Consider the following 17,589-nt stretch of genomic DNA (forward strand, 5'->3'; position numbering starts at 1 on the left):
AGCGAGTGAGTGAGGGTGGGGGAGAGCAAGTGACAAAGGGAGGGGGGATGCAGTAAGCGGGGGCATGGCCTCAGAAGGAGGGGGGAAAGGGGCGGGGCAGGATGGGGCAAGGGTGTTCAGTTTTGTGCGATTAGAGAATTGGCAACCTTACCCGTCCCGCCTCTTCCCGCCCAGTTCCGCCCCATCTCCACTCCTCCCCGCTTTCTCCCAGCACCTCCTACACAACATGGAGCAGCTGATCACAGTGGGTGGGAGGCACTGGGAGGGAGGTGGAGAAGTTGATTGGCAGGGCCACCGATGGGGGGGAAAGGGAGGGGACAGCTGGCTGCTGGTGGGTGCTAAGCATCCCCTAACTTTTTTCCATGGGTGCTCCAGGGGAGTCGGTGCCTATGACTGTACATTTAAATTATAGGAGAATTTGAGCCATTCTTTGCAACGTTTCTCCTTTCACTCGTTTCTTTCTACAGCCACAATTGCAAACCTACAGTTCCTCTTAGCAAGCAATATTCAGCCAGTGTTTAAAATTCAATTGGCCACAGATTATCTAGTTTATTTAGTATAATCTTTTGCACAACTGATAATATACTGCCAAAAAACTTTGTATGTTAGAAATCCACATTGATGGGAAGGTGAAGTAGGTGTAAGAATTATTAAACCCATAGATAAACTGCTGGAGATCTCTGTATCTTTCCAACAGAATATCAAATTATAGTGATAGGTTTCATACTAATGAACTCCCATGTAATTTGGGCCAAATTCTCAACTCAGCTACTGCCATAGCCTTACTCTACAAAGCAAAATTAGTCTCATAAAAGGCCAACTATTTTAGGAATAAAATGGTTATTTAGCCTTCAGTAATTGTGTTTCTTCGAGATAATGTAATCACTGTGGATCCAGGGTAGGTCTACATACAACTCACATGCATGAGATGAGAAGCTTTTCTAGTAGGAATGACCATCAGGATGGAGTATGTATGTTGCACCTCCTTTGTTTTCCTAGGTGAGGGCGAAGGGGAAGGAGCAGCCTCCCACCGTTCCCTCACAATTTGAGTCCATGTCTCCTGAGGACTCTGGAAAACAGCGATGGATTCCACATTGACTACCACAGTCATGGAATCCACATTGACTACCACATCTCTGACATCGATATTTCAACCACATGCAGTGTATTTGGGGACTACTATATTAACTTTATGAATGTTATCTGTATGTTTGGAAGCATGAAAACTTGTGTACTGAGATTGGCCAGACAATATGAGCCCACAGAATATTTATAGCTCTTTATATCCAATATGTGTTATATGTATGCATGTGTTCCTGGCTCACCTGGTGGATTCCCTGAGGAATCTGGACTCACTAGGGGATGATAAATGCAACCGAAGGCTGGTTATACAGATACCTATCCTTTGAGGCTTCACTCGCTGGCAAAAGAGGAGTGACTCGTTTTGTGTGTTTCAGAAGGCCTGGGAACATGGGCTTTTGGGGGTATAAAAGCTGAGTTAAAACTAACTTAGGGGGTTCTGACTCATTTTGGTCCAACAAATGTACATGATTGTTTATCCAAAGGGGAGGGAGTGAACCCTACTGAAGGGTTGGAAGGACTTTGACCTGACAGACCCCATTATGGAAGATGGGCAACTTTTGGTACACTGAATATGCCTTTTTATTGTTTTGTATGTTTTTGCTGAATGCCTTTGTCCTTAAATAAATGTATTCTGCTTTGAAAGAGCTGATTGGTTACTTGTAACCACTGGGATACACTGTTCATAGCTCTTGGAGAAGCCAAAAATATAAGTACTGGACTTTAGTTATATCTGCCGGGGAAAAAACAGTGCAAGGGGACTGTAAGCTTAAATCCCTGGTTAATGTGGATGCGATCTCTTCCCAGAAAGGGGACAGATAAAGGCCTGAGAGGGCTTTCCATGAACAGATCAAGAGGGGGTCAAAAGTGTAGTTATCCCAAAACTGTGACAATCTCAAAGAACCAGCTACTCTAGAGTAAGTAATCATTCTTTCTTCTTCAAGTATTTGTCAGTGCAGATCCTACTGTAGATATCTGGCAAGTAGTATCTTCTCAGGATGGTGGCAATGAGGAGTAACAGCTCATCTTGATTTGGCAAGAACAAGTATGGGAGTCTGTTTGGTGGTTGCATGGACATCTGTAACAGGTCTGTCAGCGAGAATGGCCTTGGCAAATAGAGAGCTATGGGATGAGTGTGACCTGGTCTCATTCGGCTTTGGCTATCACCCTGGGGATTAGCAGAATTGGTGTGCTGTTGTTTAGGAAGCAGGCATCTGGCAATGATCCCAGCTCATAGGCCCTCTGGAATAGAAGTTCAGACACTTGGCATTGTCCTTGATGGCCAAAAGGTATTTCAGTGGTTTTTCCATACTGACAGAATATTAACTTAGTAATGGATTTCTGCAGTGACCTCTTGAGGCCAGCAACAGGCTCGCTGTTCAGGAAGTCTCCAAGGTCGTTGCTGACGTGCAGTGCTACTGGCGTTATGCCATGCAGGAGAAACGATTTCCACAGTTTGATTGTTTTTCTACAACTGGGTGTCCTATGTTTGTTTATGTAGTGGATTGCCAACATATTGTTTGTTAGCAGCTATGCTACTGGGTGTCTCAGGACAGGGGGAACGCCACATATAGCAGTCTAATGGACCCAGTTCTAAGACAGTTAAACTTAGTCCAATGTCTTCTGGGTCCCTTGTATCTGCCGGTGGTCCAGATGAACTCTCCAGTCTATCCCCAATAAGTCTGTGACCAGTGCCATGGTCAGTGATGGAGTCAAGAATGGTATTCACTTCTGGACATTGTTGGGGTAGAACCATCAGTTCAGCATGAAGAGGACCCAAAGCAGAATAAGGATCCTCCTGCTCATCAGATGTTTCACTGGAGAACAAACTGACTTGAGCTAAAGTTGTAATGGCCATAGGTGAAGTCTAGAACATAAGAACTGCCATACTGATTCAGACCAATGGTCCATCTAGCCCAATACCCTGTCTTCCGACAGTGGCCAATGCAGGATGTTTCAGAGGGAATGAACAGAACAGGCAATCACAGTGATCCATCCCCTATTGTCCACTCCCAGCTTCTGTCAAACAGAGACTAGGGACACTCACAGCATGGGGTAGCAACCCTGATGGCTAATAGCCATCAATGGACCTATTCTCCATGAACGTATCTAGTTCTTTTTTGAAGTCTGTTATAGTTTTGGCCTTCAAAACATCCCCTGGCAAGGAGTTCCACAAGTTGACTGGGCATCATGTGAAGTAATACTTCCTTTTGTTTGTTTTAAACCTGCTGCCTATTAATTCCATTGGATGACCCCTGGTTTTTGTGTTATGTGAAGGACTAAATAACACTTCCTTATGAGCTGTTCCATACCCCAATCATTTTTGTTGCCCTACTTTGTACCTTTTTCCAATTCTAATATATATTTTTGAGATGAAGCAACCAGATCTGCCCACAGTATTCAAGGTGTGGGCAATACCATGGATTTATATAGCGGTATTATGATATTTTTTGTCTTCTTATCTATCCCTTTCCAAATGGTCTGGTAAACATTTAACACAATTAATATTACGAAGGGAATGAACAAAAGACATAATATGGAAAAAAACAGGTCAAAGAACATTTAGATAAATTAGATGTATTCATGTTGACAAAGCCTAATGAAATTCACATAGAGTACTTAAGGAATTGGCTGAAGCAATCTCAGAACCATTAGCAATTATCTTTGAGAACTCATGGAGGATGGGTGAGGTCCCAGAGGACTTGAGAAGGACAAATATAATAGCTATCTTTAAAAAGGGGGACACAAGGAATTTTAGACCACTCAGCCTAACTTCCATACCCCAAAAGATATTTGAACAAATTACAGTATTAACAATCAGTTTGTAAGCACCTAAAGGATAATAGGGTGATAAATAGTAGCTGACATGGATTTGTTAAGAAAAAATCATGCCAAACCAACCTCATTTCCTTCTTTAACAAAGTTGCAGGCCTAGTGGGCATGGAAAAGCAGTAGACATGATATATCTGAATTTTGATTAAGGCTTTTGACACAGTCCCAAGTGACATTTTTATAAGCAAACTAGGGAATGTGGTCTAGATGAAATTGCTTTAAAGGGAATGCACAACTTGTTGAAAGACCATACTCAAGTTATCAATGGTTCGCTCTCTAACTGTGAGGTCATAACAAGTGGGGTTCTGCAAGAGACTGTCCTGGGTCTGGTACTTTTCAATATTTTCATTAACTACTTGGATAATAAAATGGAGAGTGTTTATAAAATGTTCAGATGACACCAAGCTGGGAGGGGTTGCAAGAACTTAAGAAATCAGGATTAGAATTCAAAAGTATTCCTTTAAAGTACAATTTAACAAGAGAATTTATTTAACCTAAGGAAAATTTGCAAAAAAAGGATGTAAAATGAAGCATGTTGCTCTTCAGAATTTCTCTCATCTTTGTTTATGTCTAATATGAGATAATGGTCATGGCATTTACTGCATATCAACAAGGTAATAGTAATTTGGAATTAATTCCTGTTGTTCTGAGGAAAAATTCCAGTATTTAATGAGCTTACAACTTTTGAATATTTGTATGAATTGAGGATTACTCTTTTCCATTTCCTCTAATTTGCAGAGTAACCAATATCTTCTCTTCGAAAACTTGTTTATTTAGTTAGCCTAATAAACCTCAGCATATAAACAAAAATTCAGAGATCATTTTGTCTGAGTTATAGCGAACTGCTCCCTAATTACCTGATTTACTATATTTACTTGAAACATTATCTTAACGAATCTTGACACCAAAACCCATGAAATATGTAGGCTGCTTTTAAGGTTTTTTTTGTTTGCTTGATTTAAAGAATACATATATAGTTCTCCCCTCTCTTCACTACATACAAATGCCTTTATTTGTTTGGCTCCCTTCCTTCTTTAGTGCAACAGGATTTATTTTTTATTTTTTTTAAGATGGAAGCCTACTAGCAGCTGTTGCTCCTTTTTAGAGCTAAGATCTTGGAGGAACCATTATGATGGCTCTTTTAAGCTCTAACAGTGGAACCTTGAAGGAATTAGAGAGATGGAAGCTGTCTCCACTCTTTGAAGGAATTCACAAATTTTGTGTTATGTATTCATTCTGAACCTGATGTGGAAATGGTGCTGAAATTACTGCAGAGCTATGGGCCTTGAATATTGTAAAGCAAGCTATAAAATTCTATATTTTTATACATGATAACGAATTTATAAGTGACACCTATTACAATAGATGCTGATTTTTTTCAATTGTCTCTGCTATAAATGAATAATTGCTAACGTTTGTTTCCTCTTAATACAAAAATATTAAGTGAAGCAGATCCATATTCTTACTTTCAGATAGGATTCTAATGCATCCATTAATCCTAAAAGCTTTTGTTTCACATGAAAGAAATATTTCTAAAGCCTTTAAAAGTCAAACCCAAGCATAGATATTTCAGATTAAGGGATGCTTCTCACCTTACAGCTGCTCTGACTACATTTGTGAACTCTGCAACACTGTGTGTAATAAAGACAAGTCATCTAAAATGAAATCTCACCCCCTAAATCATCCTGATTGGAGTCAGAGAAAAAGGCAGACAAAAGAAAATCAAGCAAAATCTCATAGAGGTTTTGTGACAGCTGATACACATTTAGAGTCACTTACACAGAATAAATAGAACTGGACAGGCAGATAGAAATGAAAGAGAAATTATTTAAAAAAAACTAACTGTGGCACAGCATAAATCACTGTATCATTGCATTAGAAGTTTCTGATAAGTAAATGATCATTTAACCCCAGCTATCCCTTTAAAGTGAATGCATTTGTCTACCTTTGTTATATGCCACATGTGGATTATCTCAAATTTATATAACTGCAATGGCTCAGGACATAATTCATTTAAATAAAGATATTCTTGGTAGGATGTCACCTTGCAGAAGTTTTTAGCTTTGAAATCTAGTAAAAGAATGGCATTCCAAAGAAATAAAACAGACATTTCTCATCTGCACTTCAAGCCAGCCAGCAAATTGTCAAATCAACAGTCTGTCACAGGCAGTTTTCTTAGATTTTATATCATTGCATGCAGTGTTGTTGTAGCTGTGTTGGTTCCAGGATATTAGAGAGCCAAGGTGGGTGAGGTAATATCTTTTATTGGACCAACTTCTGTTGGTGAGAGAGGTCACCTGAAGAAGAGCCCCGTGGAAGCTCAAAGGCCCCCCAACAGAAGTTGGTCCAATAAAAGATCTTACCTCTGGTCTGGTCTACACTACAGACCTATATCAGTATTACTACATTGCTCAAAGTGTGAAAAATCCACATGCCATAGCAATGTAGTTGCATCGACTTTATCCCCTGTGTAGAAAGCACTATGTCAGCAGGATAGCTACTGCCTCTCGGGGAAGTGGAATAACTATGACCATAAGAGAGGGCTTTCACATTGGTGTAGAGCGTCTTCATGCACTGATGCAGTGGTTCAAGTATAGACATGCCTTCACTCACCTTGTCTTTTGTCTTAGATTTTAGGTACTTCTATGTGCAATTTTAAGAGCAAACAAGAAAAAAGTCCAGTAAATAATTCAAGTAGTCATTTCTAATGGACCTATTCTTGATTTTGTAACTCTGGTTTTCTACAAAATTAACATTATTGCTTTTCAAAAAAGTGGTAAGATATATGTCTCAAGGCTGCAGTGGGTACAAATCAAGAGACATGTTTTAAACATAGGGAATGCATTACTTTCCTTAGCAAATAAGAGAAAAGCACAGGTGTGTCTTAAGGGAAAATAAATCAGCTTACACTGTTCACTTCCTATATTTTGCTGAAAAATAAAACTAGCAACATGACCAATATTTGCATATCTTTTTCAAGAACATAGTATAAAACGATACTTTAATTTATAATATATATGACATTAAATTCTTGCATTCAGAACTAATACAACACAAACATTTGCAAAGGGCAAGATTACATTGCCATTTCCTTGGTAAGAATCTTAATTCATTTGCAGCATAATGACCTTGCAAATCAGCTACTAGCTTGATATAAATTTTAATTATTATTCATAATTGTCTTTTTTCACCCTGTCTATAAAACATAAGCTACTATAAAACTAATTTTGTTTTGCAGCCAAGAGCATGTAGCAGGGTATAAAACCCACAGACTATGTATAGAAGTGTAAATCTTTCGTTTGTTTATAAGAAATGATTTATCTGTTTGGAATCTCAATATTGTTCTGATGTTGTAATTTTTCAAAAATACCTTTTTTTTTAAACATACGTTCCAGGAAGATAAAAATAAGAATGCTACACTGGGTCAGACCAATGGTCCATCTAGCCCAGTATCCTGTCATCTGACAGGGACCAGTGCCAGCTGCTTCAGAACACAGCATTTTACCAAGTGATCCACCCCTGGTCCAGTCCCAGCTTCTAGCAGTCAGAAGTCTAGGAACACCCATAGCATTCATTTGTGTCCCTGACCAGCTTGACTAATAGCCATTGATGGACCTAGCTTCCAGGAATTTATTTAATTCTTTTTTTTAATCCAGTGAAAGTTTTGACGTTCACAACATGCCCTGAAAATGAATTCCACAGGTTGACAGTGCATTGTATGAAGAAGTACTCCTTATACTTGTTTTAAACCTGCTGTCCATTAATTTCATTGGGTGACCCCTGGTTCTTGTGTTATGTGAAGGACTAAATAACATTTCCTTATTCACTTTCTCCACATCAGTCAAGATGTTATAGACCTCTATCATATCACCTCTTAGTCATCTCTTTTCCAAGCTTAAAAGTCCGAGTCTTTTTAATGTCTCTTCATATGGAAGCTGTCCATACTCCTAATCATTTTTGTTGTCCTTCTCTGCACTTTTTCCAATCCTAATATATCTATTTTAAGACAGAGCGACCAGAACTGCATACAGTATTCAAGGTGTAGGCGTACCATGGATTTATATACTGGCATTATGATATTTTTTGTTTTCTTATCTATCCCTTTCCTAATAGTTCCTAACATTGTTAGCTTTTTTGACTGCCGTGGCACACTGAGCAGATATTTTCAGAGAACTATCCACAATGACTCCAAGATCTTTCTTGAGTGATTTTGTATGTATAGTTGGGATTATGTTTTGCAAAGTACTTGTACTTATCAACATTGAATTTAATCTGCCATTTTGTTACTCAGTCAGCCAGTTTTGTGAAATCCCTTTGTAATTCTTCAGTCAGCTTTGGATTTATCTTGAATAATTTTGTATTGTCTGAAAACTTTGCCACCTCACTGTTTACCCATTATTCCAAATCATTTATGAATATGTTGAACAGCACTGATTCTACTACAGATTCTTGGGGGACCCACTTTTTCTCTCCACTGTGAAAACTGACCATTTATTCCAACCCTTGTTTCCTATCTTGTAACCAGTTACTTATCCAATGACTGCATACTTTGCTTAAGAGCCTTTGGTGAGAAACCTTGTAAAAGTCTTTTTGAAAGTCCAACTACACTATAACCATTGGATTATTCTTGTCCACATGTTTCTTGATCCCCCTCAAAAAATGTTAATAGATTGGAGAGGCATGATTTACGTTTACAAAGGCCATGCAAACTCTTCCCCAACATACTGTGTTTATTTAGATTACTGATAATTATATTCTTTACCATAGCTTCAACCAATTTGCCTGGTATTGAAGTCTGCTTACCAGCCTATAATTAGCAGGATCGCCTCTGGGGCTTTTTTAAAAAATTAGTGTCACATTAGCTTTCCAGCAGTCATCCGATAAGAGTAATGGGTTAAATACCACAGTTAGTAGTTCTGCCAGTTCCTTCAGAACTCTTGGGTGAATACCATCTGGTCCTGGTGACTTCTTATTGTTTATCAATTTGTTCCGAAACCTCCTCTATTGATGCTTCAATCTAGGACAGTTCCTCAGATCTGTCACCTAAAAAAAATGGCTCAAATGTGGGATTCTCCCTCACATCCTCTGCGGTGAAGACCAATGCAAAGAATTCCTTCAGTTTCTCTGCAACAGCCTTGTCTTCCTTGAGAGATACTTTAGCACCTAAATCATCCAGAGGCCCCCCCTGATTATTTGGCAGGCTTCCTGCTTCTGATGTAGTTAAAAAAATTAGTTTTTCTAGCTTTTGCTAGTTAATTTTCAAATTCTTTTTTGACCTCACTAATTATACTTTTACACTTGACTCACCAGAATTTATGCCCGTTTCTATCTTCCTCAGTAGGATTTAACGTCTAATTTTTAAGAGATGATGTTTTGTCTCTAACCTCCTCTTTTACTCTATTATTTAGCCATGGTGGCATTTTTTGGTCCTTTTACTGTTTTTATTTTATTTGGGTATACATATAGCTTGAGCTTCTATTATGATGTTTTAAAAATGTTCCATCTATCTTGCAGGCATTTAACTCTTGTGACCATTAATTTTAATTTCTGTTTAACTAGCCTCTTCATTTTGTGTCATTCTTATTTCTTCTACTGTGCTGGATTTCTTTGGTGTTTTCCCCCTACAAGGATCTAAAATTTAATTACATTATAGTCCCTATTACTGAGGGAGTCAGCTACATTCACCTCTTGGGCCAGATCCTGGGTGCCACTTACAACTAAATCAAGAATTGCCTCTCCCTTTGTGGGTTTCAAGACTAGCTGCTCCAAGAAGAAGTCATTAATGGTGTTTAGAAATTTAATCTCTGCATCCTGTCTGGAAGTAACATGTTCCCAGTCAAATGTGGATAACTGGCATCCCCAATTAATTACTGGGTTTTCTATTTTTGTAGCCTTTCTCATCTCCCCGACTATTTTACAATCACTATCACCATCATGGTCAGGTGGTTCATGGTATACTCTTGTTATACGTTTATTATTCAACCATGGAATTTCTATCCATAGAGATTCTATGGTACTGTTTGATTCATTTAAGATTTTTACTATATTTGGCTTCTTTTCACATATAATGGCGCTCTCCTATCAGCACGACATACTCTGTCATATATATTTTGTACCTTAGTATTACTGTGTTCCACTGACTATCATTGTTCCACCAAGTTTCTGTGATGCCTATTATATCAATATCCTCATTTCATATCTGGCACTCCAGTTCAACCATCTTAGAATTTAGACTTCTTGCATTTGTATACAAGCACTTTAAAAATTTGTCAGTATTTAGATCTCTGCTTTAATGTGATATAATTGAATAATAATATAAGAAAGGCCGTACGGGGTCAGACCTAACATCCATCTTCCAACAGTGGCCAATGCCAGAGGGAATGAACAGAACAAGAAATCATCAAGTGATCCATCCCCTGTCACCCATTCCCATAGAGCTCTTTTTCGTTTGACTGTTTCTCTTCAGGTCATACCTGTACTTTATCAGCTTCTATCCTCTTCTCTTGACTAGGATATAGCGTATTCCCTTTAATAAATACTCCCTTAAGGATGTGTCTGTCTGAACTGTGTGCTTCTCCGCACCTGTTGGCTTTCCCCCAGCCCTTAGGTTACAGAGGAGTTTTTAAATTTTTTAATTTTACATGCCAGGAAGCTGGTTCCTTTTTGGTTTAGGTGGATCCCATCCTTCCTGTACAGGCTCCTCCATTGCGAGTAGGTTCCCCAGTTCCTAATAAACCTAAAATCCTCCTTTCAACACCATCATCTCACCCATGCATAGAAACCACGCAGTTCTGCCTGTCAAACTGGCCCTGCATGTGGAACTGGAAGCATTTCAGAAAATGTTACCATGAAGGCCTTGGACTTTAATTTCTTTTCTAGCAGCCTAAATCTGGCCTCCATGACCTCTCTCCTACCTTTCCCTATTGTCATTGGTATCTACATGTACCATGACCACTGGCGCCTCCCAAGCACTGCACATAAGCCTGTCTAGATGTCTCGAGAGAACTGAAACCTTCACACCCGCCAGGCAATTCACAGTGAGGTCTCCTGGTCATCACAAACCCAACTATCTATATTTCTAATAATTGAATCCCCAACTATTATTACCCATCTCTTCCTAATAACTGGAATTCCCTCCCACAGAGCAGTATCCTCAGTGCAAGAGGATACCATGACATCATCTGGAAGGAGGGTCCCAACAATGGGATCATTTCCCTCTGCTCCAGTGTGATGTTCTCCTTCCCAAAGACTTTCATCCTCCTCAACAGCACAGAGGCTGTCAAGACTGGGGTTAGGACTGCTCTGTTATGTTCCAGAAAGTCTCGTCTATGTAACTCTCTGTCTCCTTTAGCTCTTCCAGTACAGCCATTCTGGTGTCAAGAGTCCATACTCTATCTCTGAGGGCCATGAGTTTCTTGCACCAAACGCACACGCTGTTGAACTTCTGCCTGCATTTTTTTTGTTGTTGCTCTTGCAGGGTTTTTGTTTGTTTGTTCTTTGTGTTCATTTTTTAATTTTCCTTTGGGGGGTTGTTGGTCTAAGTTTAGAGAAGGTTTATTAGGTGCATCTGACTCTCATGCTCCTTCTCTAACGTCTCACGCAAAACTCCCCCTTTTGCTGCTCCTGCTCACTAGCTCCACGGGTCCCTTCCAAGCTGGCTTTTTAAAACCCCTGTTCTCCCTAAATTAGCCATCCATGATATAGGTGGGCCTTTCAAGAAAACAATCAACTGTTAGATTGAACAGCTAAAATCCACAGCTGACCACACACAAAATGATAACTCATTCCCACACCTAACGGCATTGTACAGCAATTAACAAATTAACACAAAAACCTTCCCTCCTTCATTCCATTTCCTGCCCCAAGTGGCCACACACACACACACACACACACACACACACACAAAAAGAGAGACCTTGCAGGGTATAAACCCCAACAGATCAGAATCGGCCCTCTTCCCACAAAATCATCTGCTGGCAGCTCCCTCTCTTCTAAATCTAATGAACTTTATCTCAGGAACCTTTGTAAAATTTGGAGAAAGAGAAAAAGTTGTAGCCACAATTAGGGTTTAAAGGTCAAAATAAACCAGCACTCTGAAGTCAAGTTACCTGGACTGTATACTTCTGTATTTCATCCAGAACAAATTCCACTTCTTTTGAGGTTGTTAATGAGGCAAGATTCCCACTCAAATTGTAGCAGTATAGTTTGGCATTGTCATAGCTTTCACGACTTGAATTTATGCGGAGGCAGGCATCGCCAATGTGACTCCATCCTTCCCCACACAGATGAGCTAGTACAGAAATCACATTAAGATACAAATGTATAAGCAGAAAAGCATGCAAACACACATCTAGAAGGTTTGTTGTTTTTTTTCAAGTCACGGTCCAGTATATATCATTACTCAGTTTCATCATAATTTAGAAATGTAATATTATTAAACAACCTAGAAAATCAAGTTTTATATTACTTTGAATGTCAATGTAGTAAGAGTGCCAACTAACAAGAAAAAAATACAACATATATAGTGTTGCAGTAAGTTATATTCTGAGTTACAGTCTAATAGCATCGCTAGTATAATCTTTCTGATATTTATAAAGACTTAAATGTAAATAAGCATTCAAGGCTATACTACACAAATAATATATACAGGTTTGACATTTTGGTGCCATGGCAATAGTTGTCTCAGAAAAATGAGTTGATTAGAGTTTATCTAAATCTTTTTTTAGAAATATGAAGACAAATTTATTAGAACCAAAAGATCACAAAAGTGTGTCTTCTTTCTTTTGTCCTTTCTATAATCTTAAAATAATAATCACCCTATACCAGTACGGTGGCTAGAGAGACAATACTAAATGTCAGTAAAAAAATTTCTGATATTTTAAAATTTTAGAGAAAGATATGTTTTTAATCTTATCATTAATATGTTTAGCACTAGTCACATGCACATTATTGTTAAAAGATGAGCAACTAATTGATAGCAGTTAATGTATTCTTTTAAACTAGCATCTTCAAAGATTGTTTACATGCACTTTATGGTTGTCTAAAACTTATTATTTAAAATTATTCACTGAGCAAATAACTTGTTCGGTAGATTGTTTAGAAGCAGTTTGTTACAAGAATCTGGTATCAAAGGCAAGGTTTTTTTGTTAGCTTTGATTAGACACACAAATCACATTTGTATTGTTTATATTCCCTGATGGTGCATGGTGTATCTAATCTTTTTCACAGTAAGAATATTTGGGTTTTAAAAAGTCAAAATTTGCTTTCTGGGAATGTTTTATATTAGCATCTTAAAATGAACTGTTATCATGAACATTCCTGCCAGTGAACTCAGTCACTAGATTATCCTTAAAAAAGAGATCTTAAAGGGCAGGGAGCACAAGCAAGACAAAGTCATTTTTTCTAGTTGAGTAAATATTCATGGAAATTAATTTGGGAGATTCACCCAGCTCTCAAAACAATTAAAAAGCAGATTTCAAATTTCAAAGCTTTTACCTGGTAAAGCCTGGCATTCTTGCTGCCGTTGATCCCACTGGCAGTTCAGGTTTAGTGAGCAACTTTTACAGCTGGTCAATTTATTACAGATCTGTTCATTTCTCACATGACATTTGGTGTAGTTTTTGACTGACTATAAAAAACAAAACAGACACAGAGTATACCTTTTGTTAAACTGCTCATAGATCAGAAATCAGGAGTAAAGTGCACAAGGCTCCCACCAATCCAGTTATTTGTAGGTTAGACAGGCAAATGAATCTATTGATTCTAAAAGTGTGGGAAAGGATTCTGGTGTCACTGACTGGAGCAGAAAAAAAATAAAGGACCTCATATATGTCAAGAATTCCAGTAATTTCATCTTAGATTTTTTTTAAAACTACTTGTATTTAAGATATGAAGTATAAAATTTAAAGAACCCAAAGACTACCATTTTGGCAGGAACAAAAGAATTCCCTCTGCACTTCAGTGAATGAGCAACACAGTAAACTCTGAAGGCAATTTTTAGCTAAAATGCTTTGATGACTAAAGTATTGCTCTCTAAGTAAGGCATTTATCTTTTTCCTGTTCGGGACTTTTAGACCAAGATGCAAGTATTGAGACCTTATTTAATAAATCACACAGAAAAGTGTCATTAACATACACTTAAGACTGCCTCCATTCATTTCATGTCAACACAAGCAATATAAATTAAGGAATTCACAACTTAAAGCAACATTATAATCACAAAACCCAAATACACACAAACTCCTCAAGTCCACAACAAATTCCTTTTCAAGTCCAACACAACTGGTCACAATGTGCACATATGCAATTCTTTGGATTCAGATTCAAAAGACACAATGTAAACTCTAACCTAATCTAAACTAAGATATATTCCCTACAAACATAGGCATACTAGTAAACTCAGGCTTTAGGTGTTAGAAGTGGTGATATTCAGCTCGTAGAGACAATATGCGTCAGAAGGACAAATTTCAAGCATTTAAAAATTTCTGAAATATTCAAGAGGAAGAAGAAAAGCAAGAGGTGACAGTGCAAGTGAAGAGAACAAGAGGGAAAAGAAGGAAGATTTCCAATTCTTTAACCCCTCCCCTTTTTTTCTTTACTGTGTAATGACAAAAAGTATACATTAGATGTAGATCAGAAAGCCAAATTCAAGGCCCAATTCAAGCATGAATCCACACAATTCAAACTGACAGAGTTCAATTTTTCACTATGATCCTGTCTTTGCCAAATAAATCTCGCTCCCAATTCACTGTTATATTAGCATGTGGTGTGGTCTGCAGTTAGACCGCACTGGTGGCATGATCCTACAGTGATGGCCCAGAAAGACCTTCCAGTTTCATTTAAGACAGGGATCTCAAACTCAAATCACCACGAGGGCCACATGAGGACTCGTACATTGGTCCGAGGGCCGCATCACTGAAACCTTTTCATACGACGATACAAAAGTATAGTCAAAAATGAAAAAAAGGAAGAGTAATATAGTATGCTATTAAAAGTCAATGTATTAACTTTTTAAAAACTGTAATGTGAAAAGTCAGTGCTAATTTTGACAGTCATTTCATTTTTGGCCACTTAGCTGGCAGCATTTTGCATCAACCAGAGCATCAGTATTAGGTTTGATATCCTGAGACGAAACCAGTCTCCGTGTTGCTTGCAAATTGTACCACATTCCATACAAAAAACTACTCTAAGAGAATGTTAAGACTGCACAGTTAAGCACACGTGCCAAAATCAGGGTTGCACACACAACTTTTTCTCTGCCACTTTGATACTATATGTTATCATGCAATTTTTTAATTACAGGGTCACGTACTGTTTCTCATATATCTTTTTTCTACATCCTTAAATTGTATAGCATCTTACAGTGATTTTTCTACTGACTTTTATTGCGTTGTCACAGTAGCCCAATATATGCTTACTAGCAAAGGACTTGCCACTTAGCCACTCAAGTTTATGGTAAGTATGAGTGAGGGTGAGCAAATTTGTGTTGTGATGGAAAGCTGTGTTGATTTGTGCCTGCAAAAAACCTCACTCCACCCCTTCCATGAGTCCCCGCCTGGCCCCGCTTCTTCCCACCCCCCACCCTTCCCCACCCCTATTCCAATCCCTTCCCCAAATCCCTGCCCCAATACCACCTCTTCCCTGCCTCCTCCCCTGAGCGCACTGCGTCCTCCTTCCTCCCCCCTGGAAAGTCCAAACAGCTGTTTGGCGGCAGGAAGCACTTGTAAGAAGGTGGAGGAGTGGGCTCACAGCGTGCTCAGGGGAGGGTGATTGGAGCTTGGTGGGCTGCAGGAAATAACTCCGCAGGCCACATGCAGCCCGCGAGCCACGTGTGTGAGACTCCTGATCTAAGGGCATGTCTTTATGAGGAGAACTCAGGAAAATTAAGGTTAATTAACTAAAAGTGTTTAATATCCATAAACTAAAGCACATTAAACACTGTGTAGGTGGTCTCACTCAGCAGTAACGTGGTCATAGTTCACCATAGTTTAGGGAAGATTAAGCTACAGCAAACCAAGGCCAGTTTAATCCTGAATGACAACATCCACACTGGAGTTTACTACACTTGGATTTACGCACATAACTTCAAACCTTTAGTTGATTTGCATTAACCTTCCAGATTGTCACCATGTGGACATGGCCTACGACAAAATGATCAGGCCACTCAAGTATTCCTTGATACATCTCTGTTCTTATGATACTAAAGACTGTACTTGAAAAATGCAATCACTGAGGTTATCTAAATGGAAATACTTTGTCATTTAAGGCAATTGGTGAGTTCTTAAGGGCTACCATTCCAAACGCACACAAAGGGCTATGCATATCTAGCAAGCGGGTGTTTTATTTTTATTATTTTAATTTCTTTTATAACTACCATGCTTGCCAACCAGCAGCACACTTATGTCATCAGGTACCATCTATATCATTCTCCGTTCCTCTCCCCAAACTCACCATCAGATTTTTTTACCCTTCTCAGTAACTAGGCAAAAGATTATTTTGACAGAAATGAGGCAAATACAGTGGTGCTGGAACAGTTTTTGGAGTGGGAGTGCTGAGCTGCACCCCTCTTACCCGCATCTGCAGCCCTCACTGCCCCCTAGACCTGAGGCTGGGAGCAGGACTGTAGCTCCGGAAGGGAGGGATGCGGACAGGGGTAAGGCGGCGGAGGCTGGGGCCACAGCTAGGGGCGGGTGCAGAGTCTCAGGCATGGGGCCAGTAGCTGGGGCCAGCCGCATGGACCCCGGGCCTGGCGGCCTGGACCCTGGGGCCGGCAGCCAGGTGGGACCCCAGGCGCAGGGCCGGCGGCCGAGCAGGATCGTGGGACTGGCAGCGGAGCCCCCAGAGCCAGTGGGTGAGCAGTACCCCAGGCCAGCTGTGGAGCTGGCAGCTGGGACCCTGGGCGGCAGGGGCACGGGCCCAGAGGCCAGGATGCCAGGCACAAGATCTGGGAGTGTTGCAGCACCCCCCGCAACCTATTTCCTGCACCTTTGGGCAAATACAGTTAACGCTAAGACTCACTATTTCCACATTCCAGAAAGAGGGTTGGTGAAGTAATATCTTTTACTTGACCAACTTCTGTTGGTGAAAGACAAGCTGTCAAGCTTACACAGAGCTCTTCTTCAGATCTGGGCATCTTTCCACATTTATAATACAAGGAGTATGCAGTAGTTAAAAATAAAGCATAACCAATATAGCTAGGTATTCCATTTGTCAAATCCGCTCCATCGCTAGATTAGTATTGGCATAGAATTCCTAATCTATGTCTAATACGCATTTGTTGTCTTTTCACAACAAAGTAATAGTACCATTATTAACAAAAGTCCCCACGCTCAGTCAAATGTAAAGACAGGCCTGCTGCAACCATATGAAAAAGAATTACATCCACAAAGAGCCCACACACTCAACAACTCATTAAAAAAATGAAGTTGGGTTTGCTTCCTGCAGTACTAGCTTTATGACTACTCTAGGTCATAAAGCAGTTTATTCTGTAGAACTGGAGAAAAAGAATGTAGGCATTGGGTACATCTACACAGGATAAAAGACCCATGGCACGGTCACAGCTGGCCCAGGTCAGCTGACGCTGGCTCGCGGGGCTTGGGCTGTGGGGATAAAAATTGCTGTATAGACGTACGGGCTCAGGCTGGAGTCCCTCCACTCTTGCAGGGTCCCAGTGCCCAG

At 39.6% G+C, this 17,589-nt stretch overlaps 1 protein-coding gene across 5 annotated transcripts in view; it reads right to left on the minus strand.

Annotated features, from left to right (window-relative positions):
* Positions 1 to 17,589, minus strand: part of ATRNL1 (attractin like 1) — a 1,006,335-nt gene that overhangs the window by 707,082 nt on the left and 281,664 nt on the right. For all 5 annotated transcript variants that reach the window (XM_034775239.1, XM_034775240.1, XM_034775241.1 and 2 more), the window contains exons 14-15: positions 13,408 to 13,540; positions 12,021 to 12,202 (exon numbers count right to left, since the gene is read on the minus strand). In XM_034775239.1, the coding sequence (XP_034631130.1) occupies positions 12,021 to 12,202; positions 13,408 to 13,540 (315 nt within the window). The remainder of the gene's footprint in view (positions 1 to 12,020; positions 12,203 to 13,407; positions 13,541 to 17,589) is intronic.

The sequence above is a fragment of the Trachemys scripta genome, chromosome 7 (assembly GCF_013100865.1).
Source record: "Trachemys scripta elegans isolate TJP31775 chromosome 7, CAS_Tse_1.0, whole genome shotgun sequence".
NCBI classification, from domain to species: Eukaryota; Metazoa; Chordata; order Testudines; family Emydidae; genus Trachemys; species Trachemys scripta.